This window comes from Pan troglodytes, chromosome 15 (assembly GCF_028858775.2).
Source record: "Pan troglodytes isolate AG18354 chromosome 15, NHGRI_mPanTro3-v2.0_pri, whole genome shotgun sequence".
Classification (NCBI taxonomy): domain Eukaryota; kingdom Metazoa; phylum Chordata; class Mammalia; order Primates; family Hominidae; genus Pan; species Pan troglodytes.
Window position 1 is genome coordinate 98124812 of NC_072413.2, and position 24982 is coordinate 98149793.

The 24982-nt window shown below is 57.9% G+C and overlaps 2 protein-coding genes across 15 annotated transcripts in view; one reads left to right on the top strand and one right to left on the bottom strand.

The window, feature by feature from the left end:
* EVL (Enah/Vasp-like) overlaps positions 1-21459 on the top strand; it is a 172355-nt gene extending 150896 nt beyond the window's left edge. For 4 of the 10 annotated variants that reach the window (XM_003314521.7, XM_009428454.5, XM_001153142.7 and 1 more), the window contains exons 4-14: positions 704-767; positions 3998-4062; positions 5794-6023; positions 6838-6959; positions 9990-10050; positions 13175-13238; positions 14850-14916; positions 15012-15074; positions 18431-18497; positions 18987-19044; positions 20924-21459. In XM_003314521.7, the coding sequence (XP_003314569.1) occupies positions 704-767; positions 3998-4062; positions 5794-6023; positions 6838-6959; positions 9990-10050; positions 13175-13238; positions 14850-14916; positions 15012-15074; positions 18431-18497; positions 18987-19044; positions 20924-20961 (899 nt within the window). In that variant the 3' untranslated portion in view covers positions 20962-21459. Of the gene's footprint in view, positions 1-703; positions 768-3997; positions 4063-5793; positions 6024-6837; positions 6960-9989; positions 10051-13174; positions 13239-14849; positions 14917-15011; positions 15075-15542; positions 16152-18430; positions 18498-18986; positions 19045-20923 lie in introns of all 10 variants that reach the window. The other 6 variants (XM_063793869.1, XM_009428455.5, XM_063793868.1 and 3 more) reach the window with 2 other exon arrangements.
* A 2192-nt stretch (positions 21460-23651) lies between these two features.
* DEGS2 (delta 4-desaturase, sphingolipid 2) overlaps positions 23652-24982 on the bottom strand; it is a 45676-nt gene continuing 44345 nt past the window's right edge. For all 5 annotated transcript variants that reach the window (XM_063793871.1, XM_063793873.1, XM_063793872.1 and 2 more), the window contains one exon: positions 23652-24140. In XM_063793871.1, coding sequence (XP_063649941.1) covers positions 23994-24140 — 147 coding nt within the window. In that variant the 3' untranslated portion in view covers positions 23652-23993. The remainder of the gene's footprint in view (positions 24141-24982) is intronic.

A 24982-nucleotide genomic window follows, 5' to 3' on the forward strand; every position in this document is an offset into this window, starting at 1 on the left:
CTGCACAGCAGACTTCGCCTATGCCGGGGTCCCTCCTTCAGGGTCTAGGGCAGGGTGTGGCCAGAAAGTTCCACACCAGTCTAGAACAAGGGGAGCAAGGGCAGGGCCTGGCTCCTTCCCACCTGCAGCTCCAGACACCCTTTGTAGACAGCAGGGGTCACCCCAGGTCTAGAAGCATAGGCCTCAGCTCAGACACACCCAGGTTTTAACTCTGACCAAGACATCCGCCAGCTGTCAGTGTCAGTCCTTTGCTCAGAAAGTGGAATCAAGTGGACTTGTTAGGTTTGGCAATTCCCAGTTCCCTGCTGATTTTAATTAGAACATCCTGGTGGGATGTAAAGAGGCCAGATTCAGTGTTAAAGGGTTGAGGGGGTGGTGGCCAGCAAGAAGGTCGAAGCAGTGAGAAGATAGTTTGAGAGAGAAGGCGAGCAGGGTCAGTAACTGAAAGGGTTAATTTTTAACCATGTGAAAGTTTGGGTCTCATTTATTGGTTCAGAATGAAGAGCCGTGAGAGAGAGAGGGTGATTGAGAGAGGAGATGGAGTGAGTGATGCACAGGTGTGAGTGAGGCCAACATTTAAAAAGATTCTTAAGGATGTCTCTTCTGCAGCCAGAAGGTGGGCAGAGATAGAGAGCACTCCAGTTGGGTTTGCTGGGGCCTTTCTTCCTCTAACCACTCTGTTTCTGTGCTTCTCTGCCCACAGGCCCCTCCAGCCAGCGTCAGGTGCAGAATGGCCCCTCTCCTGATGAGATGGACATCCAGAGAAGGTAACCCAGCACCCGCAGGGGCCAGGCTGGTCATCTCCCAATCAGGCTGGGTGGCCAGGGGTGCCTTCAGCGGGTGAGGATGCACCAGCAGCCAGGGCCAGGACTCCTAGAGGCATACACTGCGGGAGGGTGCAAGGTGCAAGCCAGACCAGGAAGAAAGAGGGGGCCGATGCGCAGCCGCTGGTCCCAGACACGAAGACCAGGAATGACTGTGGGAGTCTGGCATTCTACAGAGAGTGCTGCTGACCTCCAGCGGGACGGCTCTCAGGGTGACCCAGCAGGGCCCAAGTGCTGCTCCCTTGTTGCCTCACTTGCCCTTCCCCAACGTAGCAGGAGGCAGTCCAGGCATGAGGGATTCAGCCTGTTGGGGCAGTCACGCCCATGGGATGGGGCTAGGGACCATAGGAATGAACCCCCTCACCCCATGGAGCTTCTAAAGTGTTACCACAGTGGGGAAGAGGAAGGGCCAAGGCTGTTGTCCCGAAATTACAGAGTCATGGTGAGTCCCCATGGAGCAGCCTCCTAAGGTCACATTGCTCTGAAATGGCAGAGTCAGGACTTGAACCCAGGTCTGCCCTCTCAGCGATGGGTCCTCTGCCTCTTCTGTGTCGAGGGAGGTAGGGCCTGGCCCGGGCCTTCCTCACTCAGCTTTGTCAGATAGGGAGTCAAGCTGCAGCTCTCTGTGGCTACACTTATGTCCAGCCCTGGACTAGGAGTCAGGAAAGCCGGCTTCTGCCCCCACCTACCCCTCTCACCAAATGGCATACGGACTTCTCCCAAGACCTCCTCTCCTCTGGCCTTTTCCTAAGACAGAAATGAATGCCTTGCAACCTTGGGCAAGTTCCTGCTCCAAGCCTCCGTTTCCCGGTTTGAAGATGGTGTTGGCTTTGCTCCCCACCTGTCTCACCCACTCACCCTCAGGGCTTTTCTTACTGTTGTCCCCATGAGCCAGCTGAACCCGAGAATGGAAGTGACTTGCCCAGAGTAACCAGAGAGTCAGGCAGAACCTAGACTGGCAGTCAAGTCTCACTCCAGCTGCAGCTCCCTGCCGGGATCCAAGGCCGGCCCCACCCACAAAAGGGCATGAAGGAGTGAGCCACCAGACGCCAGGTGTAAGCGTACAGGCGTGGATGGCTAAATGGGTACTTCATTTCTCTCGAAACTGCTTCATCACCCGCAGTGCTGAATTCTGTACCCCAGGGCCCAATCCAAGCTGTGTGGGGTCACTGGCCGTCCGGGAATGGGCATACCGCCTGGCGGTCGGGGTGTGAACAGCAGGGACACACACACAAGCACATACACTTGTCCCAAGGCAGGACCACACACATAGCTGCCCCCAGACGAGACCACGTACGGACGGACACACACACCTGCTCCAAGACGAGACCACACACATGCGCACACACACACACCTGCCCCAAGATGAGACCACATGTGGATAGACACACACACACACCTGCTCCAAGGTGGGACCACACACAGACACAGACACACACCTGCCTCAAGGCGGGACCACACACACACACACACACACACACACACCTGCCCCAAGGCGGGACCACATATACACGCACACACACACCTGCCCCAAGATGAGACCACACACACAAACACACACACCTGTCCCAAGGCAGGACCACACACACACACACACCTGCCCGAGATGGGACCCACACACACACACACACTCCTACCCCAAGATGGGACCACATACAGACACACACACACACACACACACACCTGCCCCAAGACGGGATCACACACAAAGACACACACACACCTGCCCCAAGGCAGGAATACACACACGGCAGGGAGACTCTCGCTTGTCCCACGCAACTTTACTGGAGGCGGGCAGGGGCAAGACTTATTCAGTGACGCAGAGACTCCAAGCATCCAAACAGTACCATAGGTTCAGACCTGACTTGAGTATTTTTCACACATCCTCATTTTACCATGGTGTTCTAGGTGTGTGGCTCCTGCTGGGGAGGTTTCAGCAGTTTGAGCAGAGACACTAATGTAGATGCTGCTGGGAGCTTTTCAGACCTTAATGCTAAAAGGGGCTTTTCCGTAATTTTTTTTTTTTTTTTTTTTTTGAGATGGAGTCTTGCTCTGTCACCCGGGCTGGAGTGTAGTGACGCAATCTTGGCTAACTGCAACCTCCACTTCCTGGGTTCAAGAGATTCTTCTGCCTCAGCCCCTTGAGTAGCTGGGATTACAGGCGCGCGCCACCACACCCAGCTCATTTTTGTATTTTTAGTAGAGATGGGGTTTCACCATGTTGGTCAGGCTGGTCTCAAACTCCTGGCCTCGTCATCCGCCCGCCTCGCCCTCCCAAAGTGCTGTGATTACAGGCGTGAGCCATCACGCCCAGCCATTCCATAATGTTTTAGTTAAGGCATACACCCTACAAGAACCCCATGAAATAGATGTTTCTGGCACTCCCTCCCACCAAGCCCAGAGCTGCCTTCAGAACAATCCTTAGCCCTGTGTTTCCACAGCACATGTTCAGTTTGCACCACACGAGCTGAGCTCTTGATGCTGTCTGTGGCCTGGATGATTTCTTAAAGTGCCTCCCACTCCAGAACTCGATCCCTGGATTCTGGAGATGTATCTGGGCCTCAGTGTCCTCACTCAGCTTGCCTTTAAGAGCACCCTGAGGCCACCCTGCCGTAAGGCACTGGGATGTGAGTTCCCACTGCTGTGCACGTAGCAGTGTGCCACGGTGCACCAAATGGCCCTCTAGACGAAGGCGGGCCTGTGGCCGCTCAGTGGCAAAGAAAATGAGGAGTGTGGCCTTTGTGTCCATTTCTGCTGGCAACCAAAACACACCTGAGAACTGTCCCAGGAAGCTTGGCCAGGTCCACTAAGAACAGGCGTTCCTGAGGCTGGGTCCGTTGAGGCCACAGGCTCCCAAAAGCCAGGTGCGCCCATCTAGCCCAGGGAAGAGCTTGGTCACTCTGGGGAGTGGAATCACATTGGCCTTCCATAAGGAGCTCTGTGTTCAGTGTGCCTGAGACTCAGGAGACAGCTGGTGCTCCCACTTGCGGGAGCTGGACCCAGTCACATCGCCCTCCTCTGTTAAGTGGAGGCAGCCGTGGCACACAGTGGCGCTTGTGGAGCGCTGGCGAAACCTGACTCTGAAGCCGGGGCCGGCGGGCGCAGCACAGGCACAGAGTGTGGTGGTCTCCAGAGTGGAGGAGTCCGACTGCCCTGCTGTGATTACTTTCCAGACAAGTGATGGAGCAGCACCAGCAGCAGCGTCAGGAATCTCTAGAAAGAAGAACCTCGGCCACAGGTGAGAGCCCTCCTTCCCTAGGGCCGACTCCCATGCTGCTGCCAGGTGGCAGCCCCTCCACGTAGATGAGGCCCAGGGACACACGGGGCGCTCTGTGAGCAGCTATGGGGAGCCTAGGTCTCAAAGTGCAACCACCACTTCGGATGGTGAGGGTGGCAAGAGAGCAGAGCAGAGGCTTGGGGAGTCTGCTCAGCTGGGTCTGGCCACTACCTGCCAACCCTCTCTGGAGTGGACATTCAGTGAGCACCTCCCATGTCTCAGGCACCGTGCTAAGGGCTGGGGACACAACTATGACTGCAGATGCAGTTCCTGCCCTCAGGAAGCCCGCTGTCCAGTCAAGGAGACAGTGAACCCACCCTTGTCGTGTCACGTAGTGCACACTGTGGCAAGTGACGTGCAGGTGCTGAAGGCCTACCTTGGGTCAGGAAGACTTCCCACAGGAGGCGCTGCCACGCGTCCGTCTTGGACGTTCGGTGGAGCTTAGCACGTTAAAGGAGAAGGACGAGGGTTTTCCAGAAATTGTCATGTTCACTGATAGGCAGAGGACTGGATAATTTACCAAGTGCTTTCATGTCCTTTGTCTTGTTTAATTTTCTCAAACACCCTATGAAGTGAGCAGGTGACTATTATCCTGTTGACTGATGAGAAACCCGAGCCCCCACTGGTTACAGGAACGCTCTGCTCGTGAGATGCTGGCTGACCCCATCACCCCCACCTAGCTGCTGCTGGCCTCCTGCTCCCCGGCCAGTCTGCATTTCTGATGCAGGTCTGACACTGTCATCATGTCGTCCCTTCCCCATCACTCTTGGAACAGCCTGTGCCTGCCCTCTCTCCCTCTAGTGCCTCGCAAGCACTTCCCATCCTTTTCCTCCTTCCTCACACTTGCCTCCCCCCTTCACCTAACTGAACCCCTGCTCTCCGGTCGTGTCCCAGCTCCACAGTCACTTCTGTGAGGACGTCTTCCATGAACTTCTGGCCAGGCTGGAGCCCCTCTTTGTATGCCAACATGGCGCCGTGTGCCTGCCCTTGGTAACACTTGTCAGCTTGCCACAGTCCTCCATCTGCATTTACCTCTGTGATTCGTTGACTGTTCCTCATAGGCTGTAAGCACCCTGAGCAGAGAGCTTGTGGCTGGTTTTCCTCAGCACCATACCCAGCACCTAGCACAGTGCCTGGCATAAAACAGGCTTAGGCAGCACTGGCGGAAGGGGCTGGATGGATGTTGCTGGAGCCCAGCACTCGGCATTGCGCCCTGACCCATGCCCCTAGTCGGCCCTGGGACCCACAGGACCTGCCACGGCCCCCAACGACCCAAGTGTCAGTCACAGTTGGATCTTGGTGACCAACTTCTGCCTAGGGGGTGCTAGGTGCTTAGAAGGAGCAGAGAAGAGAAGAGGCACAAACTGTAACCAGACAGCTTCCTCTCCCCCTGGAAAAACATGATTGGAGCAAGAGGAAATTGCCTGGGCTCAAGGAATGTTAAGCAAATAGAGGACACCTGTGGGTCCAGCCAGGCCCCGGAGTACTGAGGACACCAGAATAGGGAATAATTGTGCCAGAGCCAAGTTCATCCCGCGGAGGCTTCCTGGATGAAGCAGGCCTGGAGCTGTTCCTCATGCCTTTGAGGAGCAGCCTGCCCATGTCCTTCCTCCGGGGAACCTGAGCTGAGAGCAGCAGGCTTGGCCCCCAGCTGGGTGCTGGAGCTGGCTGAGCCTCACTGTTGTGTTTCAGGGCCCATCCTCCCACCAGGGCATCCTTCATCTGCAGCCAGCGCCCCCGTCTCATGTAGTGGGCCTCCACCGCCCCCACCACCCCCAGTCCCACCTCCACCCACGGGGGCTACCCCACCTCCCCCACCCCCACTGCCAGCCGGAGGAGCCCAGGGGTCCAGCCACGACGAGAGCTCCATGTCAGGACTGGCCGCTGCCATAGCTGGGGCCAAGCTGAGAAGAGTCCAACGGGTAAGAGCTCCTGTGTGCGGGGTGGGAATGGGACCGAGGGGACCCTTGTGCCATCTGCAGAGCGCTTGTGTTCCTTCCCGCATCTGCGAGACACAGCAAACTGCTTCCCTGCCCAAAGCTAGCTGGCCCTTGGCCACTTGTTCTCAAACGAGAAATCACATGGGACAGCACTTTGAAATTATGAAGTTAGCCATTGAGCCTCACATTGACCTTCATACGTGGGGCAAGAACTATGTCCCCCTTTAGAGATGAGGAAATTGAAGCACAAAGAGCACGAGTAATTTGCTCAAGTCACACCGTTTACCAATTGCAGATTTTGGACTCAAGCCTGGGTCTCCTGAATCTATGTCCATTGCCCTTTCCACTGTAGGAAGCTGTATGCTGGCAACTAGGTCCACCCGGCTGTTTCTTCCCTAAGCCTTGCTCATATGTTCTGGAACTGTGCTTGTAAGAATAGCTCTAATACAGCCCTTCGGCTTACATTGTGTTTCCTTCCCACAGGATAGTCTCTTCTCCCCTCCCTCCCTCCCTCCATGTGTCACGGCTGGTCTTGGCAAAGACACTGACCATGAGTCTGCAGGCCTGGGGAGTGTCTGCGACCTGTGTGACCTGGGCTGGTCCTTGTCCCTCTCTCGATTCTGGTTTTCTCCCCTGTGGGGTTGGAGAATAATGGACCAGATGGCCCCTGAGGCCCCTTGCAGTGCTGCTGCCATAGGATTCACACGCACACAGTCCCCTGCATCCCCTCACATCGTTGCTGCTCCTGTTCTGCCATCAGCAGCAGAATCTAAAACGCGGCCTCCTTTTTCCTCAGCCAGAAGACGCATCTGGAGGCTCCAGTCCCAGTGGGACCTCAAAGTCCGATGCCAACCGGGCAAGCAGCGGGGGTGGCGGAGGAGGCCTCATGGAGGAAATGAACAAGCTGCTGGCCAAGAGGTGGGTCTCTACACCTCCCGAGACTTGGTGTGCCTAGCAGGAAGCTCCTGCCCCCGCCCCCAGCGCTGCACAGAGAATCCTCTCTTGACCCCAGAATCTTTGTTCCCTGGGTTTAGCCAAGCAGGGGAAACTGTTACTTAAGTTTTCCCTTCCCAAGGGGTTAGTCTGAAGCAGCAAGCCCACAGGAGTCCTCTAAACTCCAGATCCTTCATTTTAGCTCAGCAAATATTTCCTGAAGCATCTACCATGTACCAGCCCTGTCCTGAGCAGAGATAAATTTGGAGACAATTTCAGAGATAAATGCGGGAAAAAGAACAGTCCTTGCTCTTAAGATCCTAACAGAAATAAGATGTGGCCGCAGTGGTCGAGTTTGCAGAGGACACTCTGGTGAATGTGTGGTGAAGGCACCCCATCCTCCAGGGTTCTTTATGGAGGACTCAGGAGAAGGAGTTATGAAGGGTAGGAGCCCAGAGGGCATTGCCCTGAGCGACGGAGAGAGAGTAGTTCCATCTACATCCCGGCCGGGCTCTTGGGCCTGAGACCTGGCCATGTGTGTCTGCTCGCTGCAGCAGGTGTGGCTGCAGCCTGCCATTGTGTCTCTCCGCTGTTCCCCAAATGAAACCCGAGCAGATGGGGAGATCATCCAGATCTTTCTCAAAAGGGATGCAAAGCTTGGATTTTATTTTTAAATATGACTTGGCATCAGGAATGTGCTCACCTTGGACTACCAATATCGTGGCTCACTTAGGCACCAGAGGGCACAGGAGTAGGCCTCACCTGCCAGAGTAGAGGAAGCTGCAGCAGGGGCCCTGTTCCCTTGGTAACCCCACCTCCACCCCCTGCCACTTTGTCGCCTTCTCCTGGCCCTCCCAGCTGCCTTCCAATTGGCTGACCCAAGTGAGAACTCTGTGTGCCCAGGGTCTTCACACTGCAGTCCTAGTTCCTCTCATTACCTTCCCGTGGCTCCATGAGGATGATGCGAGATGACAGAGGCCCACAGCTGCAGGCAGCTGGTGTGGCGCTTCATGGCAGGGCCACAGCCTGGGTTTCCTGCCAAGGGGTTCTTTGCTTGCATCACAGATGGCAGGGAGGGGAGGCTCCACGTGTGTCAGGGAGCAGCAAGGTGGATCCGCAGCACGGGCGTCTCCGGAGCCTCTACTGGGCCTGGGCGTTTGTACATCGCCAAGACAGGAGGCAGGCTTCTGAGCAGTTTCCTGTGAGAGTAAGTCCAGGTGTGTGGGGCTTACAGTGGCCACACAAAGGCGAATGGCTCCGTGGGTGAGAGAGCCGGGAGGGCTCGCAGAACGATGAGGGCGTCCTGTGCTGTAAGAGGGACAGTGGGCAGAGTTAAGGCTGGGAAGGCTGCCGCCCCCTGTGCCTGGAGAGCTGGGTGTGGAGGAAATGGACCAAAAGTCAGGCTGGAAGACGGAGCCTCCTGGTGCAGGGCATCGGGTTCCACCTCAGAGCACTCAGAGGCGAGGGTGGGCCACAGAGAAATAGAAATAGTTTTGGAAAAGAAAATATGAATGCTTTCCCTAAGTCCTAGACCAAGCTGAGGGGAAGCACCTTTCTGTCTGAGAACAGGAAAAGGCCAGTATTGCCAGGAGCCAGTGAGATGCCAGATGCCGGTGGGAGAGTCAAGGCCCTCCCAAGAACAAACATGCTTTGCATAGCTCAGCAGGGATCAATCAGGTGCTCTCTGAAATCCACCTCAGTGATGGCTACTGGGTGGAGCCGACGATCAAAGTGCCCTTGCCAGGTTTCTTTTCATGTAGGTTGTCTCCCGCCTCTGAGGGCATGCAGTTGAGTCTCCCAGCAGTGGAGGGCAGGAGGGAAATGAACGTGGACAGAAAGCTCCTGTTCAGCAGCACTTTCACAGACACTCATCCCGCCTACACTCCCCGTGAGCGGGTGGCTTGGTCAGCGTTCTGTTTCTAGGAGATGGGACACTGGCTGCTGGGGGGTAGCTGGTGAGGTGTAAGTGATCGTGGCTAGGCCAGTTAGGAGACTCTGACAGTCCAGGAAGAGATGATAGGGGCATGCAGGAAGGTGTTGAAAGTGAAGACAAAAAAGACAGGCAGGTACCCAGATTTAGAGAACTGACCAGGCTGACAGTTATAAGAAGCTGGTGTCAGGGATGATTCCCTGGTTTCTGGGCTGAGGGACGAGGTGGGCAGACCTGTCCTGAGATGAGAGCTAAAGAAGGGGGCCCCTGCTGTAGCTGAGGAGGCTGCCAGGTAGGCCCATCACAGACAGGTGACAGCCTGGCCACGGCCCATTATCACACCTCAGACCAGCTCCATGCTTGATGGGCAGCTCATCTCAACTTGAAAAGCCACAGAAGCGTATCTCTGGGAAACACTGAGGGTCTGCCTGCCTCTGTAGACCTGGGAGGTCAGCACATACCACTGAGGCCAAAAAATATGGGTGAGGTTTTAGAGTACATGAAACGGGGATTCATACTGGGGAGGTGCACGAACCGACTCAAGGGCGTCACGTGGACCTATTCCAGGGCTCCTCTTCTGAGCATTTCCAGGCTCTGAGTGGCATTCTAGATTGGGGAGGGCGTGGCTGGGTTAACTGAGTTCCAAGACACAAGGGCCTTAGGGTGACACAAGAAAGTGTCCAGTGTCCCGACCTGTGGGACAGACTGCAGCCCAGAGAGGTGCCTCTCTGTCCCGTGTGGCCAGGCCTTCAGTGTCCTGGGAACAGAGCGTGCCCGCCTCCCCTCCACGCCTCAGATGCTACAGCTGCTGCCAGTAGAGCTAAACAGACATAGAGGCATCTCGCCCTCTCTGCCTAGACCAGTTTTGTGTCCCAGGCCATGACCACACGGAGGGCCTGGACGTTTGCCTGGGCCTGGCTCCTCACCAGACGGGGCCTAGACAAGCCGCCTCCTTCACACCATCGTTTTCCCACACAGGTTTATCTGAGGACCGGGGTGAGTCTGGCAGGGTGGAGGCAGAAGAGTTCTGGGACAGTGAGAGAACGTGAGGAGCTGATCTGTATCTTCCCCTTCTCTGTGCCTAGGAGAAAAGCAGCCTCCCAGTCAGACAAGCCAGCCGAGAAGAAGGAAGATGAAAGCCAAACGGTGAGCAAGCGGCCCGCCCCACCCTCAGGCTCCCCACTGAGATGAGCGCATCGCCAGGGAGGCTCTCTGGTCTCAGGCGAGGCCTTTGGGACATGCGTGGGTTGGGCGCTTCATCAGGTGATTCACAGGAGGGGCGGAGGGTCTCTGCGGTGCTTGTCCCTGCGCCACCCTGGCCCCAGCAGCAGGCCTGCCCTCACTGAGCACCCCCGACCAGACACTGCTCCACCCTTGGAGCTGCAGCCTGAGGCGCTGGCCACTGCACCGCAGGGCTACCTCGCCTTCCCAGGAGCCCCGGGGAGCACAGACCAGCCAGGGTCTCGTCGGGGCTGGGACTCCAAGAGTACACTGCAGAGGGGCACGTCTGCCAGAAGCCCAGAGAGGTTTTTATTTTCAAATTATTTCTGTTTCTAAAGACTCCTCTTCCAGCAGGAGCTTCAGGTGAGCTGTGGCAAAGGAGCCCTAGACCCCTGGCTCTTGTCCTTAGCAGGCAGCCCAGAGCCAGCCTGGCTGCCAGAGCTCCCAACATCTGCTTCCACTTAGGGCGGCTAATTCTCTTTTCCTCTATGTTAAGCTTTTCCTATAAAAAGACTCCTACTGACAGGGCTAAGTTTAGCCTTAACTACAAATGCCTTGAAGGTTCCACCTCAGTGCAGAATCAGAGAGGAAATAAAACTGCCAGGGACCAGAGCAGGCTTCCTGCCCTGTCCTCCCATCAGTCAGGGTCATGCTGGTGTTACCCTGAGGCTATAGCCCTCCCAGCTGATCCACGCCTCTCAGCCCCGTCCTGGGCACATATGGGTCCCTTTGCCCCACCAGCCAGCTCCCATTCAGCCTGCACTTTCCTGCATCAACCTTACACCTTAAAAAACAGCCTCCCGGCCGGCTCAACACTTCACACCTGTAATCCCAGCACTTTGGGAGGCCGAGGCAGACGGATCACCTGAGGTCAGGAGTTTGAGACCAGCCTGGCCAACATAGTGAAACGTCATCTCTACTAAAAATACAAAATTAGCGGGGCATGGTGGCGCATGCCTGTAATCCCAGCTACTCGGGAGGCTGAGGCAGGAGAATTGCTTGAACCTGGGAGGCGGAGGTTGTAGTGAGCGGAGATCGCACCATTGCACTCCAGCCTGGGCAACAAGAACGAGACTCCGTCTCAAAAACAAAACAAACAACAACAACAAAAAAAACAGCCTCCCGACCCCCAGGCCTCACAAAGCTCCTCACTACTTGATCCCAGCCCCGGTCTTCTCCCGAGGCCCTCAGCACAGGCACGACTGCTCGTGGAGACTCGTTGTCTCCTGCCAGATCTTAGGCCCTTGGAGGGCGAGGCCTGGGCTTCTCACACGTCCACCATTCCCATACCTTGCACATGCTGTGGAGTTTAGCCAACTGACTTGCCATGAATTTCTGAAATTGCAGGCCACGGGATAATCACAGACATCAAAATACTGTGGCCTCGCTCCAGCCACAGCCCTGGGGCTCTGAAGACATCGCTGGCCTTTCTTAGTCAGGTGCCAGTATGTTGCAGTCCCAGCCCCTGAAAACTAAAACTCTCGCTCCTGGAGCTCTAAGAAGAATGGATTTCAAAGCCCAGGGGCTTCTGGAAGAGGAACATTCTTGAAACCTTCAACCCCAAGGATAGCACTCTCCTCCTCAGACCCCCATCTTTTCTGTCTTGTTTTTCACAGGCCCCTGGCTACAGCTGGTTCTTGTTTGCCATGGTCCCTTCTCATACCCAGGACTAGCGTCTAAAGAGAGCAGGGCCTTCAGAAGATCCACACACCACACAAGTGCAGTGGTAGGGAGAGAGGCTGATGGCCGGCACTCGTTTTCTTGTTCATGCTTCCTGGTATTTCCCCAGTTCTCTGCAGTGAACATGCACTAAGTTTATCATTAACAGAGAAGAAAGAAGGCTTATTTGAAAGACGAAAAGAGCCCCAAATGTGGAGTCCGGTGACTTGGGCAGGCACTCTGCCATGGCACAGCTGGCCCTGGGCCAATGGAGTTACTGCTCCGAGGACCAGTTCCACCACCTGAAAACCTGCACCCAGGCACGGCCGCCTCACAGACTGTGCGACTGCCAGAGGTGGGGTGCAAGTCTCTGTGCCCAGGGCCTGGGAGTGCTGCGGCCACCTCTTTCCCAGCCTAGAGTCAAAGCATAACTTCCCTTTTAAGCAGGGAGGGTTTTAAAAAAATAACATACAAGAAAAGATAATTTTTTAGTGACTCTGATGTCACCCTGTATCGCTTTCATCGTGGCCCCCACATGTGTGTGTTGATTGACATAATCTGTTATTCAGCTGTCTTTAAAATGAGGAGGCCTGAGAACCTCATCCCAGCACCTGCAGGCTGGCACCTGCTTTTGCCTCTCGACCAGAGCCTCCCGGGACTTACTCATTCACCACACAGATACGCAGGGCGTTCCTGATTCTCGTGTGGGGATGTAGTGAGCAGAGGAGACAAAGCAAAGACCTCTGCCCACGGTGACAAGGGAGAGGTTCTTTGCTTCAGATCAGAATGACACGTCAGGTTGGGTGGCCGCCTGTCAACAGCTCAAATGCTGTGCATTCTGCTTCATCAAGTGGAAGGATTACTCTTATTACTTAATCAGTGGCATGTTCCTGATGCTGAAAAGCCATCCTGATGCACATGCCATGCATGATGAGTGTTAGGTGTCCCCACTGCTGGATGAACACGTCCACTGTTCGAGCATTGCCACAGACCTATTACACGGGCAGGTGTGTGTGCTGCACAGGGGGAGCAGGCCAGTCCACGGGGTGCTCATGAGAAGTCAGTGAGATGACATACGGGAGGCATCCGGCCCAAGGGGGAGCTCAGGGCTTGCGGGTGTTGAGGGCCAGAAGGAAGTTCTATATCACCCTGCTGAGAGCCTGTAGCTCCCTGTAGCCTTCCCCTTCCCCAGCTTAGTCCACTGGCTCGATTCTCTCCCCACTGAGATTTTGCGTTTTCACTTTTAAATATTTAATGTTTTGCTAATTATAAAAGTCATATGTGTTCATTGGGAACATTTGGAAAACTGAGGTTTTATGAAGTGTCCAATGATGTCCTGCCCTGGCCCCAGGTGGCCTTCCTAAACAGACTCCCTTCTTCTCCATTTTAGGAGGATCCTAGTACCTCCCCCTCTCCGGGGACCCGAGCAGCCAGCCAGCCACCTAACTCCTCAGGTGAGAGGGCGCCCCCCGCTGACCCCAGTGAGGCATGACGTCTCAGAGTGGGAGGGGGGACCCTTCGGACAGGACCCTCTGATCCAGCCTCTTTAGTATGCCTGAGCAGAGGGCCAGGCCACAGGGAAGCCCATTTCTTATGGGTCCCCCAGAGCCTCCCCCAGGAGCCCATGTGGGAGCACAGGAAGTGCTAGAGCAGAGCCACTGTGATGGGTCCCCAGGGTGACCTGCGTGTCACCTTCCCACCAGGACCCTGAGTCCCGCACGAGAGAAGGCACTTGCCTGACGGCACATATTCAGGGTGGGAGTTTGTGTCCAGGGCTCCTGAGGCAGGCTGGGGCCAGTGCTCTTAAGAGGTATCAGTGTCAGGACTCATGTCTCCCGGTGAAACACCAGCTGATGACCGACATTACAGAGATGGCAGTAGATCTCGCTCCACCCAAAACGCAGCCCCTTCCCTGGCTCAGGTTTCTCTCTGTCTAAGCTGTGGCAGATGGGAGGTAGTTAGGAGACTATGATGAGGCTTCGCAGGGGAGGAAGACCCCAGGGTTGGTTGTTCATTCGACAAACATCTTTGCAGCACCTGCTGTGCCAGGCCTGTGCTCATGAGCACAGCGAGGAGAGGCAGGGGCGTCAGGCTGCCCTAGCTGGGCAGAGGAGGCTCTTGCCAGCTGTTCGCGTGTGTCTCTGGGGCATGCTCAGGTTGGGTGTCGCCTCCCTGTGAAACTGCACGCCATGTCCTCTCCTCCTAAGATTTTGCCTGGTGTCTTGATTTGCCAGGATGCATAGGTTCCTGGCTGATGAACATGATCAATACCCCTGCCCTGTTTGCTTCTTCCAACAGCCCAGTGAGTGGGCTACGTGGTTCCCATCTGTGTGCAGAGTGGTTTGCTCAAGGCCACACACCTGGGACATGTCTGTAGCCCCAGGTCTAGTTCCTGCAGTCCCAGCGCCTGTCCCAGAAGGTGGCTTTGAGGAAAACTGCCTCAATCCCACCGTTGGTCCGCAGGGTGCCAAGGCTTAGCTCTGGGCCAGGCAGCTGCCCCACTACCCCTAGAGATTTTGTCTTCTGCCTCTGCTTATCCTGCAAAGTCAACGAATTCAAGTTAATGCAACAAATCTTTTGGAGTAGAACAAAATATAATCCAATACCACTTAAAAAAGAAAAGACAAGCCATCCAGAATGGGACAGAGCCAGGCGCAGCATGGGAGGCAGACTAAGGAGCCCCTCAGTAGCAGGTGCCAGGCCGAGGGGCCTGGCCGCCACACCACACGTGGGAGCAAGGCTGTGCTGGGATGTCCGGGGAGGTCGTGCTTGCTCGCCCTGTGGCTTCTAGTCACTGGGTCCCTTACCAGCAGGCTCACATTCCAGAGAGACCTGGCACAGTGAAGGGCTCAGAACCAGATCACAGGTCAGGGTCAACCTGACCTAGGCCATGGGGGACTGAGAACAAGGTGCCAGGTTTTGGCTTAACTCAATCAGACCTTCCTGCCACGGGGCTCTGCACCCTTGGCATGGGTGAGGGCTTCCTGTTGGGGTGTTTAGGGGATTGGGGTGGCTACTGAGTCCCTTCACCTGTGAGGTTCTTCATCCATGAAATGAATTGACAGAGGCTGGCCGGAAGCCCTGGGAGCGGAGCAACTCGGTGGAGAAGCCTGTGTCCTCGATTCTGTCCAGGTGAGCTGCCCCAGGAAGGCCTGAGCAGCGAGGCTGGTGGGGCAGAGGCGGGCGCTGGCGCCGATTCACATGTCTGTTTCATTCCATTGCCGTAGAACCCCGTCTGTGGCAAAGAGCCCCGAAGCTAAGAGCCCCCTTCAGTCGCAGCCTCACTCTAGGTACCGAACAACCCTCCTGCTCACATGTCCCCCAGGGTTTGGGGCTCCTCTGTCCCCCGTCCCGTGACTAACAACCTTGCACGCTGTCTCACGTCCTGGCATTTAACAGCTTGCTCTGCGAAGGTGGTCTGTTCTTTCAGACCCAGGACCTCGGGGTCCTGTCAGCCAGCTCCTCCGTCTTTTCCCTCTGAGGGAGAGAGCAAGGCCAAGGAGGGCAGTGGCCTGTCCACAGAGGTAGTGCAGGGGGGCCAACATGGAGGCCCAGCTCTGGACTCACTACGTGTGACAGTGGGCAAGCCTCTGTTTTCCCCCCACAAAGTGAGGTCTGTTAACCCCTGCTGCACAGGGTGGTGGTGGGGACAGCTGTGTGAGCAACAGCTGGACATGGGGTGTGGTCACTAGCCAGGGCTGCACCCTACAGTTCAACTAGTCCTAGCACTGGCGCTGAGCCCCACCCCTTTCCTCCAGCCCAGAGTCCTTCCTCTGCGTCCAGCACACAGAACCAGTTTCCCCACAGACATACTGACCATATTTCCCAAGCCAAAAGCTGGCATGACAACATGATAGAATATTTGGAACTGAGATTGCCCAAAAAGGCAGAGGCAGCCAGCCACATAGTATCTGGAGGTACATGTGGCCTGAATTGGAAGGCCTCTAGAACCTGCATCAAGAATGTCTCCATCGCCACCACAAATTGAAGGGAAACCACCCTTATCACAGAGCAGGAGGCATTGAAACTGGCCTTGCAGAGCTGAACAGGTGGTGAGAGCAGAGCAGTGCAGGTGGACAGAGATGAGGAAGTCTTAGCAGTCAGCTGGGGTTTGTCCAAGGCTTGTGGTCAGCCAGGCCGTGTGCTGGGGACAGTCCCTGCCTGCAAAGAGCACCGTGTGAACAAGGCCACTGTGGTCCTGAGGGGTGCTCTGGACAGGGTGCGGGGCCACATGGTGGAAGGGACAGGGTGCTTTGCGGAGTGGGGTGGGGCAAGCCTCTGTCGGGAGCTGGCATTTTCGTTGACCCGGACGAGGAGGAGTCTGCTCTGCGGAGATCATGGGGACAGCCTTCCAAGCTGAAGGAAGGGTAAGTGCCAGGGCCCTGAGCCTGCAGCCACCCGCCAAGCTCCCCCGCACCTCCACCTCGAAGCAGACAGGCCATGGGGCAGGGGAACGGGAAGGGTGAGGAAGAGGGTGTGAGGGAGCGCGGAGTTAGAAGTTTGCATTGTGTTCATGTGCAGGGCCCAGTCATGGAACTTGAGGCACAGGGTGCCATGATGGAGGCTGGGAAGGGGAAGGCAACCAGAGTGGGCAAAACGAGGGCCCTGGAGCAGACACAGCAGCAGGGGGAGCCTGCAGCGCTCCCAGCGGACTCCGCCATGTCCTGCTGGTGGAGCAAAGGCAGGCTGCCATGTTGTGAGTGGCAAAGGGTCGCTCACTGGGCAGGAACATTGTCAAGGCCATTCATGCTTGGAATAGGGTCTCTCTTCAGCTCTGAGGCAAATCTGTTCTCTAATTTCCAGATGACTTCAAGGGGAGCATGTACCACCACCCCTCTGGTGCGTCACATTGCTTAGGAAGCCTGCTGTGTTTATCACTGGGTGGCTGTCAGGGCTGAGATGGAGAGGGCCAGGGCCTGGCGAGGTGGAGCAGTCGGCCCAGGTGTCCCAGCAGTTGTTGCTGGAACAGGGTCTGGAACCCACAGGAGAGGCCTGAAGGACCCAGGGGCCTCTGGCTGGATGCGTTTGCCTATCAGGACCCAGAATTACTTACAGACCTGTTTAGGGCTAGGCTTGGCCTCTTTCTTGAGCTCATCTGGAGGGGTGTGGGAACACTCATTCTTCATCCTTATTCTCCCTGGCTGTGGGCAACACTGGTCCTCAGTGTCACCAGATGGTCCTCCTCTGTGCCCATGACCCCTCAGCACCAAGGCTGGCCCTGCCAGATAAATGTGTGTGCCCATGGTCACACCCAGGGGCACAGGCCACATACGTTTCCCTGAAACCTTGGGCTCCAGCCTCCATCCCGTCCATGTGGGAGGGAACTTGGGTCCCAGCAGTGTGTCTTTCAGCACCAAGTCACGTTTAAAAGACCAGAGAGACAAGCATTTTGCCAAGATCTTCCAGGGAAGATGCATGTGTGACACATTAACATTCAAATCAGGCCAGCGCGGTGCTCATGCCTGTCATCCCAGCACTTTGGGAGGCCGAGGCAGGAGGATCACTTGATCCCAGGACTTGGAGAACAGTCTGGGCAACACAGTGAGACCCCATCTCTACAAAAAGTTAAAAAAAAAAAAAAGGGCACATGTCTGTAGTCCCAGCTACTCGGGAGGCTCACTTGAGCCTGGGAGGTTGAGGCTGCAGTGAGGCATGATATGCCTCTGTACTCCAGCCTGGTTGACAGAGTGAGACCCTGTCTCAAATAAGTAAAAATAAAATTCAAATCGGTTACCTTAGTTCGGAAACTTTTCAAAGAAGTAGTCCACGAGAACTACCTCGAAAGAGCAAAACCAGCCAGGTGCAGTGGCTCACGCCCATAATCCCAGCACTCTGGGAGGCCCAGGTGGGTGGATCTCGTGAGGTCAGGAGTTCAAGACCAGCTTGGCCAACATGGTGAAACCCCGTCTCTACTGAAAATACAAAAGTTAGCTGAAAATACAAAAGTGGCACATGCCTGTACTGCCAGCTACTGGGGAGGCTGAGGTAGGAGAATTGCTTGAACCTGGGAGGCAGAGGTTGCAGTGAGCCAAGATTGCGCCATTGCACTCCAATCTGGGGAACAAGAGCGAAACTGTCTGAAAAAAAAAAAGAGCGCCACCCCATGGGAGGATGTTTCTTGGGGGAGGTGTGCTATGCCCGAGCAGGCTCCAGCACCAGGGGGCGCTGGTGTGTCAGGAGCGCGCCTCCAGGCCGGTGTGAACTCTGCAACTTCACATTGTACCTCCTGCCGCCGCTGCTGCTTCCCCGAGCCCCAGCTCAACCTGGATCATGAGCTCCCACCCTGAGGAGGAGGCTGTCAATACTGTGTTTCTTTCCAGGGAGGCAACGGGTGGGTGCGATGTTGTCACTTAAGTTGCCACCTCTGCATAAGAGCTCTCTGATCAGAAAGCAGTTTCTCTGTTGACCCCAGCCAGCCTTGGCTCTCGGGTTGGGAAATACAGTCACGGTATCCATGGAGACCTCTTGAGGTGGAGACGGGGCGTTAAGTCCTTCTCAGGCAGTCTGAGGTGGCCGGAGTCTGAAGCAAGCAGCCTCTATGGAGCGAGGGGAGCAGGTGGGCCCAGCCTGAGCGGGGCCTCTGCACAGCCAGCTTTCCCCCACACCTGTCTCCAGCCAGGGCACCCACAGGCCCTTTCTCTCCCAGGATGAAGCCTGCTGGGAGCGTGAATGACATGGCCCTGGATGCCTTCGACTTGGACCGGATGAAGCAGGTGAGCATGCCCTGTGCCCTTCCCTCAAGAGGCTGAGGGCAGCCAGCAGGCGGGGGACCGTCTCTGACCAGCACGGCCAGGCAGGCCCTGGGGGCCCACATGTAGCTGCCAAAAGGCCAGTCAGGGAGCAGCCACGGCAGAAAGGGGGTGCCCAAGCCTGTCCTTCGTCCCCAGCCCCTGCCATCACCAGAACTAGGATGTCCCTCAACCTTTCTGGGCACCTCCCTCAGGCCTGCCTCTGGGGCTTTCTGCCCCGAGGAAGCCCTTAGTTTCAGTGGCGTCTACCTGAGGGAGGTGGCAGCAGGATTTTCCCAGGCCTCCCATGCCGTCCCCCCTCAGCGTGGGAAGGGGGCCACGAGGAGACAAGGGTGACAGATGCAACTCTGGAGAGGCCCAGGAGGCCCCAAGCCCTTTGGACATGGCCCAGTCCAGGCCGGCTTTTCCGTCTCCACTGCCTGTCCCTTCACCTGGACACTCCTCTCCCAACAGGAGATCCTAGAGGAGGTGGTGAGAGAGCTCCACAAGGTGAAGGAGGAGATCATCGACGGTGAGTGCAGCCGCAGGACAAGGGTCCCTGTCACCCAGGCTGGGGGCCTCCAGTTTTGAGCTGGAGCCCATACTGCACTGGGCCCTGTGAGAGATTTCATTCTTCTTACCATCTCTAGTTGAGGAAACAGGCTCAGGAAAGCTGAAAGCTAAGTGGCTTGCCTAAGAATCTGTAGCTCCCTGGTAGCATGACACCCAAATCTGACCTTCCACATCCCCGGCACCTTCCTGGAAGACCCACGTGGGAAGAGCATGGAGGGGAGACCCCAGCATTGTTCCAGAGCCAGGTCTGGAGGAGCCACCTGAGCTGCTGTCATTCCACCCCCTGGCGGTTTATACTGCCTTCTTGATACTGCCACCTCCAGTCACTGGTGTTGGGCTTCTGAGGTGACCACTCTGCCTTCCTGGGGGTACAGGAAGACCAAGGTCTACAGAAGCACCTTCCAGGCTTGAGCTCGTTCACAGCCTGCCTGGCCCTGGGCTGGGGACCAGGCGGGGAGCAGCCTCTGGCTCCAGAGCAGGGTGGGTCTCAATGCATCACATCCGTCCTTCCGGTTCCCAGCAGAGCCTTTGAATGCTCTGCCTCAGATCTGCAGCCAGAGGAAAAGGGGGAGTGGGCAGGGCAGACTCAGTCTAGGGACGAGCTATGCAGCACAGCCAGTGCCAGCTCCCCACGTGCCTCCCCAACCAGGGTGATAAAGGCTGACACCTGAGTGTGTAGCTGGGTCTGGCCCGCAGGGCATCACAGTGACTGGGGCAAAAGGGTCCCACAAGCGCACAGGGGTGGAGGCTGATGGCAGAGGGAAGAGGCAGGTGGGAGCCCAAAGACCCAGGCCTCCTCCCCCAGCCGGCCCACCCTTGTTTGAGCAGAGAGCACTCAGTTCCTGTTTGTCCAGTTCCCCCAAAGGCCTGGGCTGGGGAGATAAGGAGTTAACAAATGAGGGGAATGAGGCAGCCTGGGCGATAGGCAGGCACTCAGCCAACTGGTCACACCGCCTTACTGCTGGGTGCCGTCTGGCCCCAGGCATAGCTGGGTCAGAAACCCAGGGCCCACCACAGCCTCTCCACCTGCTGTGGGTGCAGCCCCAGGTGGAGCCCACCCTGGCTGAGAGCCCGGGGCTAGGCATGGGCCATACCAGGGGCTCTGAGAAGCAGCTCCCATCCCCCAGCCCCCACAACCTTCTCCTGGCTGTTGGCTCTTGGCCCAACAAGGTCCATCCAGAGAGAGGCCTGAGTTGACATAGAGGAGGGGGAGTCCGGGAGGGGATGGATACCAGAGGAAGGAGGGAAAGGCCCAAATTTGGGAGGCCGGGGATTGGAGCACTAGCTTGGGGTGGTGAGGAAGCTGGGGGGAGGCAAGAGAGGACCCTGCCTCTCCTGAGGAGTGAGCAGAGCCAGGGCAGTCCCTGGGGTCCAGGGCCAAGATTTCCTGCTGACCCCTGCAGGAGCTGGGAGGGCAGAGCCTCAGCCTCCACTATGTTGGGGGAAGGGTTCCTGGGCCCCCGGCACCTGGACACCCACCTGTCCAGAGCCTACAAAGACCCTGCGTCCCCACACAGCAGCTCCTCACACCAGAGTTCTGGTGCCCAGCACTCCTCAGCAGCAGTGAGGCCACAGGCAGGGCACCGGCCTCTGTCCCTACGCCAAGTCCTCCCCTAAAAGGGCAGTGGCAGCAGGGGCCGCCGCAGAAGGAATGGCAGATGAGACCCAAAGCCTTTGGTCATCACCCCAGAGGTCTATGCCAAAGCCTGGGTGGGGCTCCCAGGAGATGGAACAGGGACACATACCAGGCAGGTCCACGCCAGGGGTGCGGGGCCCTGATGAGGAACCGGGCTGCACTGGTCATGGCTGCACCTGAGCCGCCGCCACCTGTCCCGCAGCCATCAGGCAGGAGCTGAGTGGGATCAGCACCACGTAAGGGGCCAGCCTCGCTGCGCTGATTCGTCGAGCCCATCCGGCGACAGAGGACAGCCAGAAGCCCAGCCAGCCCCAGACTCCAGTGCACCAGAGCACGCACGGGAGCCTGGGCGCGCTGCTGTGAAACGTCCTGACCTGTGATCACACATGACAGTGAGGAAACCAAGTGCAACTCCTGGGTTTTTTTAGATTCAGCCTGACACGGAACACCAGATCTGCTCGTCTTTTTTGTGTTTTATATTTGCTTATTTAAGGTACATTTCTTTGGGTTTCTAGAGACGCCCCTAAGTCACCTGCTTCATTAGACGGTTTCCAGGTTTTCTCCCAGGTGACGCTGTTAGCGCCTCAGCTGGCGGTGACAGCCGGCCCAGCGTGGCGCCACCACACACCGCAGAGCTGTCCAGGCACAGCTCCGTCCCCAGCGCTCATGGTGTTGAAACTGTCTGTCATGCACCACGGTGTCTGTGTCCACACAGTAATAAACGGTTTACTGTCCGCACCCTCGGGCTCAGGCCCTCGCATTGGTCCATCACGCTCCGGGCTGGGGATGCCCCTTTTCAGAGACGGGCCCCGGGACCACGGTGACCAGGAGTCGTAGGAGCAAGATGGCGGTCTTCGACAGGAAGCTGGGCTCAGAACATTCCCAAGCCCCGGGAAGGTGGGGTGGTGTCCTGGGGCTGGGCCTCAGGTCCTGCCTGTAGGGAACTCCCTACGAGATCTCCAGGAAGATGGTCCCTCAAGTGCAACCCACACCCCCGAACCTCAGAGGACTCCACGTGCATTCTGACGGGCAGGGCCCTGCGAGCGTCCTGTTCAGGGGAGGGATGGACTTGGGGCTTAGCAGGCACCAGGCAAATGCAAGGCAGCTTTGCCTTCTCCTCGGCCCCACAAAGTCTCCTGGGAGGACCACCTGGCCTGCAATGTGCTGTCCCAGGCCCCTGCCCTGAGGCAGCAGCCAGAGACAGAGGTTCTGACCCTCAGCTTCAAGGAACCAGGGCCACCAACAGGCAGGCCTTGAGATCCTGTGACCATTCATGCCCCCAGTTCTCCCACATGGCCTCCTGCTGCCACAGAGCAGTGTGCCCAGCAGCCCCCAAGGGCCATGGCAGGGGAGGGAGCCGGCACTGCCTGCTGGGACCCAGTGGCTGATCTCAAGGGCCGGCTCCTAGCACACTGCACGTTCTTGGGCTTCCCGGCAGCCCTAGCAACAGGAACATGACTGCTCTGCCCCTTAGGAGGCTCCACTCTCTGAGTGGCTTCGCCTAGGCTTCACCTAGGTCTGGTGGCACTTTTAACCCAGGGCCTGCAGACCACAGCTCACAGCTGCTCTCTCCCGCTTCCCTGCCGCCCCCCCCCCCAGGCCAGGAGGGCTCCCCGCAAGGCCAGGAGTCTCCCCAGGAGTGCTCAAAGGACTGTCTTCGGAGCCATCCTCTGACCCTGGGCCCGGCCTTCAGTTTGTGGGTGAGGCCTGGACATGCCCCTTTGCGCTGTCTGCAGAAAAGTGTGCTGAACGAGGCACCCCCTCAGGCACAGCAGGAGGAGCGGGTGCTCTGGGTTCCCCTCAGCCTGTGGGCGGGCCTGTGTGCCCAGGGAGGGGCCGCCCGGCTCAAAGTCCTGGTGCCGGGGCCAGCAGCACTTCCTTTGCAGAACAAGTCCTGGGCTCAGGCCTCTTCCCTGCGCCACTCAGCAGGCTGCCCACTGGGACATGGGAGGCCGGCGCTGTGCGGGGCCACTCCCAGGTATAGGGGGAGACCTGCATCTCCCAGGTCAGCAGGGACAGCCCCTGGCACCCCACTCATGGAGAGGCCTTCAAGCCCTGACTATAGCCTCAGTCTCCATTCCTAAGTCCTGGAGGCTGAGGCCGCCTTCCCCAAGGCGGTGGTGGGAGCTGCATCCACTGCTGGATTGCAGTGGGCCCGCTCCATCCCTCTCTGGCAGGGAGGGCCTCGCTCAGGCACCCCTCCTGCTGCCTGCCCACCTCTGGGACATCAGGACCCACCCCAACCCAACCCAGCCCTGCCCTCCAGGAGAAGACAACCTCCTAGGTCGCAGCTGCACCCTCAGCCCTTCTGTAGAAAGGACCAACACATTTCTCACGTCACGCACACTCCCAGGACGCTGCCCGACCCGCATCCCTCTGACCTGTGGCTCACCAGGACAGTCACCTGCCCGGCCAGCCCCCGGGCTTGGGTGCCAGATCTGGGCAGAGCTCCTCCAGCCCCTCCTCCGAGCTGGTGTGGGGGATAGACCCTCTCTGGGCTCAGGGACGCTCCCTGCCGCGGGAGCGCATACAGAGAGCAGGAGGTGAGCAGGCCCAAGGGGTGGGGGCAAGGCAGGTGGTGTGGGCTCAGGGGGATGGGGGAGCCAGCCTCTGCGTGGCTCAGCCAGGCAAGGGAGCCGTGGGATCCCCGGGCTGCTAGGAGGGATTTGGAACCACACAGATGACCAAAGTGAGCTTTCTGCTGTCCACACCTCAGTGTGTGTGCACACCACAGTGGCAGGCCCTGAGGGAGCACTGCCAGCAGCAGCCACCGTCCCACAAAGAGCCAGGAGTGCATGGCAGGACCTGGGCCTGGCCTGGACGAAGCGGCACTCAGGCCTCAAGCTCCACCCATCGGGGCGGCCCAGCGCCCCATTCCCTGGGGCCAGGCTCAAGCCCAGACCACCCCCTCAGAAGCACAATCCATGGGCTGTGAAACAAACGCCGGGTTTAATGTAGGGCACAGGTACCCCAGAGAAGTCAGCTCCGTGGGAACCGTGGGCTCAGAGCACCCAGGTCATGGTGGGGCAGGGCCAGGCCTCACCTGGGGAGGCCCAGAAAGGGAGGGCCACACTCAAGGTCCAGGGCAAGTCCACGTGCAGACGGAGCCCTGCAGCCCACACTGCTGTTGCCAGGTGTGGCTGCGCGGGACACTCCTCGGGGACAAGGGCAGCAGTCCAGAGCACAGGAAGGAAATACAGCTTCTCAGTGCTGGGGTGCAAGGCTGAGGGGCCGATGGGGGACAATGGCCACCACCAGGAGGCAGCCCGGGCTCACAGACCATCTTTTGCCAGCCTGTACACCCGCTTCACCCTGGCATAGGGCCCCAGGGAGTCCTCAAACACAAAATCCCAGAGCACCTTCACCCAGGAGTGGTGCTGCGGCAGGTGGTCGTAGTACTCGGGCGCGATCTTCCGCACCTGTAGGGAGGAGGGCGGGGCTCAGGGGCTGGTTCTCCTCGGGGCCGCACCCGCGAGCACACACGCAGACACCTGAGCACACGCGGTGGGCATGCACACGCATATGCATGTACGAACATGTTTGCGCGCGCGCACACCCACACACACACATGGGTGTACCTAATGCAAACACACCGTCGCCTCTGGGGTGCCCATGTCCAGCTTGGCCAAACACAAGGCCACCCCTCTGGTCCTCCCTGCCAACCACCACTTCCTGGGTGCCCGGAAGGCTGGCGCTGGCTGCTGGAGGGCCTGGTGGCCTGAACTGCGCCCAGAACGCTGTGGCAGAGGCACCCACGGGCTCAGCTCAGAGCGCCTGGCCCAAGTGGTAGTTGCAGAATTCATTGCACCACTCCACTCGGCCCCGCCTTCTGACCCGGCAGACCCCACTGCTGGGGGGGGGGGGGGGGTTCTCCCGCAGCGCCTGCGCAGTGCTGAGTGCCCGCCTGAGTCCTGCCAGGCCACAGTGTCACACCCATGCATCTCAGCCCTGTGACCTGCCAACCTTGGCCTCAGCCAGCCTCACTGCTTGTCATGTTCCAAGGGCCTCTTGAGCACCTGCTGTCCCCTCCAGCCTTTGCTCTACACAGACACCCCCACCAACTCCCTCCAGGAAGTGCTGCCAGCGTCAGCGCCCGCAACTGCGCCACCACCACGCCGCCCCACTGCTCAACGGCATGCAGCCTTGGCCCAGCTCCCATCACAGGGATGCCCTCCCTGCCCCCCCCCACCCGGATGCCTTTCCTGCCCCCTCTTTGCCCTGTCACCTCCTAAGGATGCTCTCAGGACGCAGGGAGCCTGGC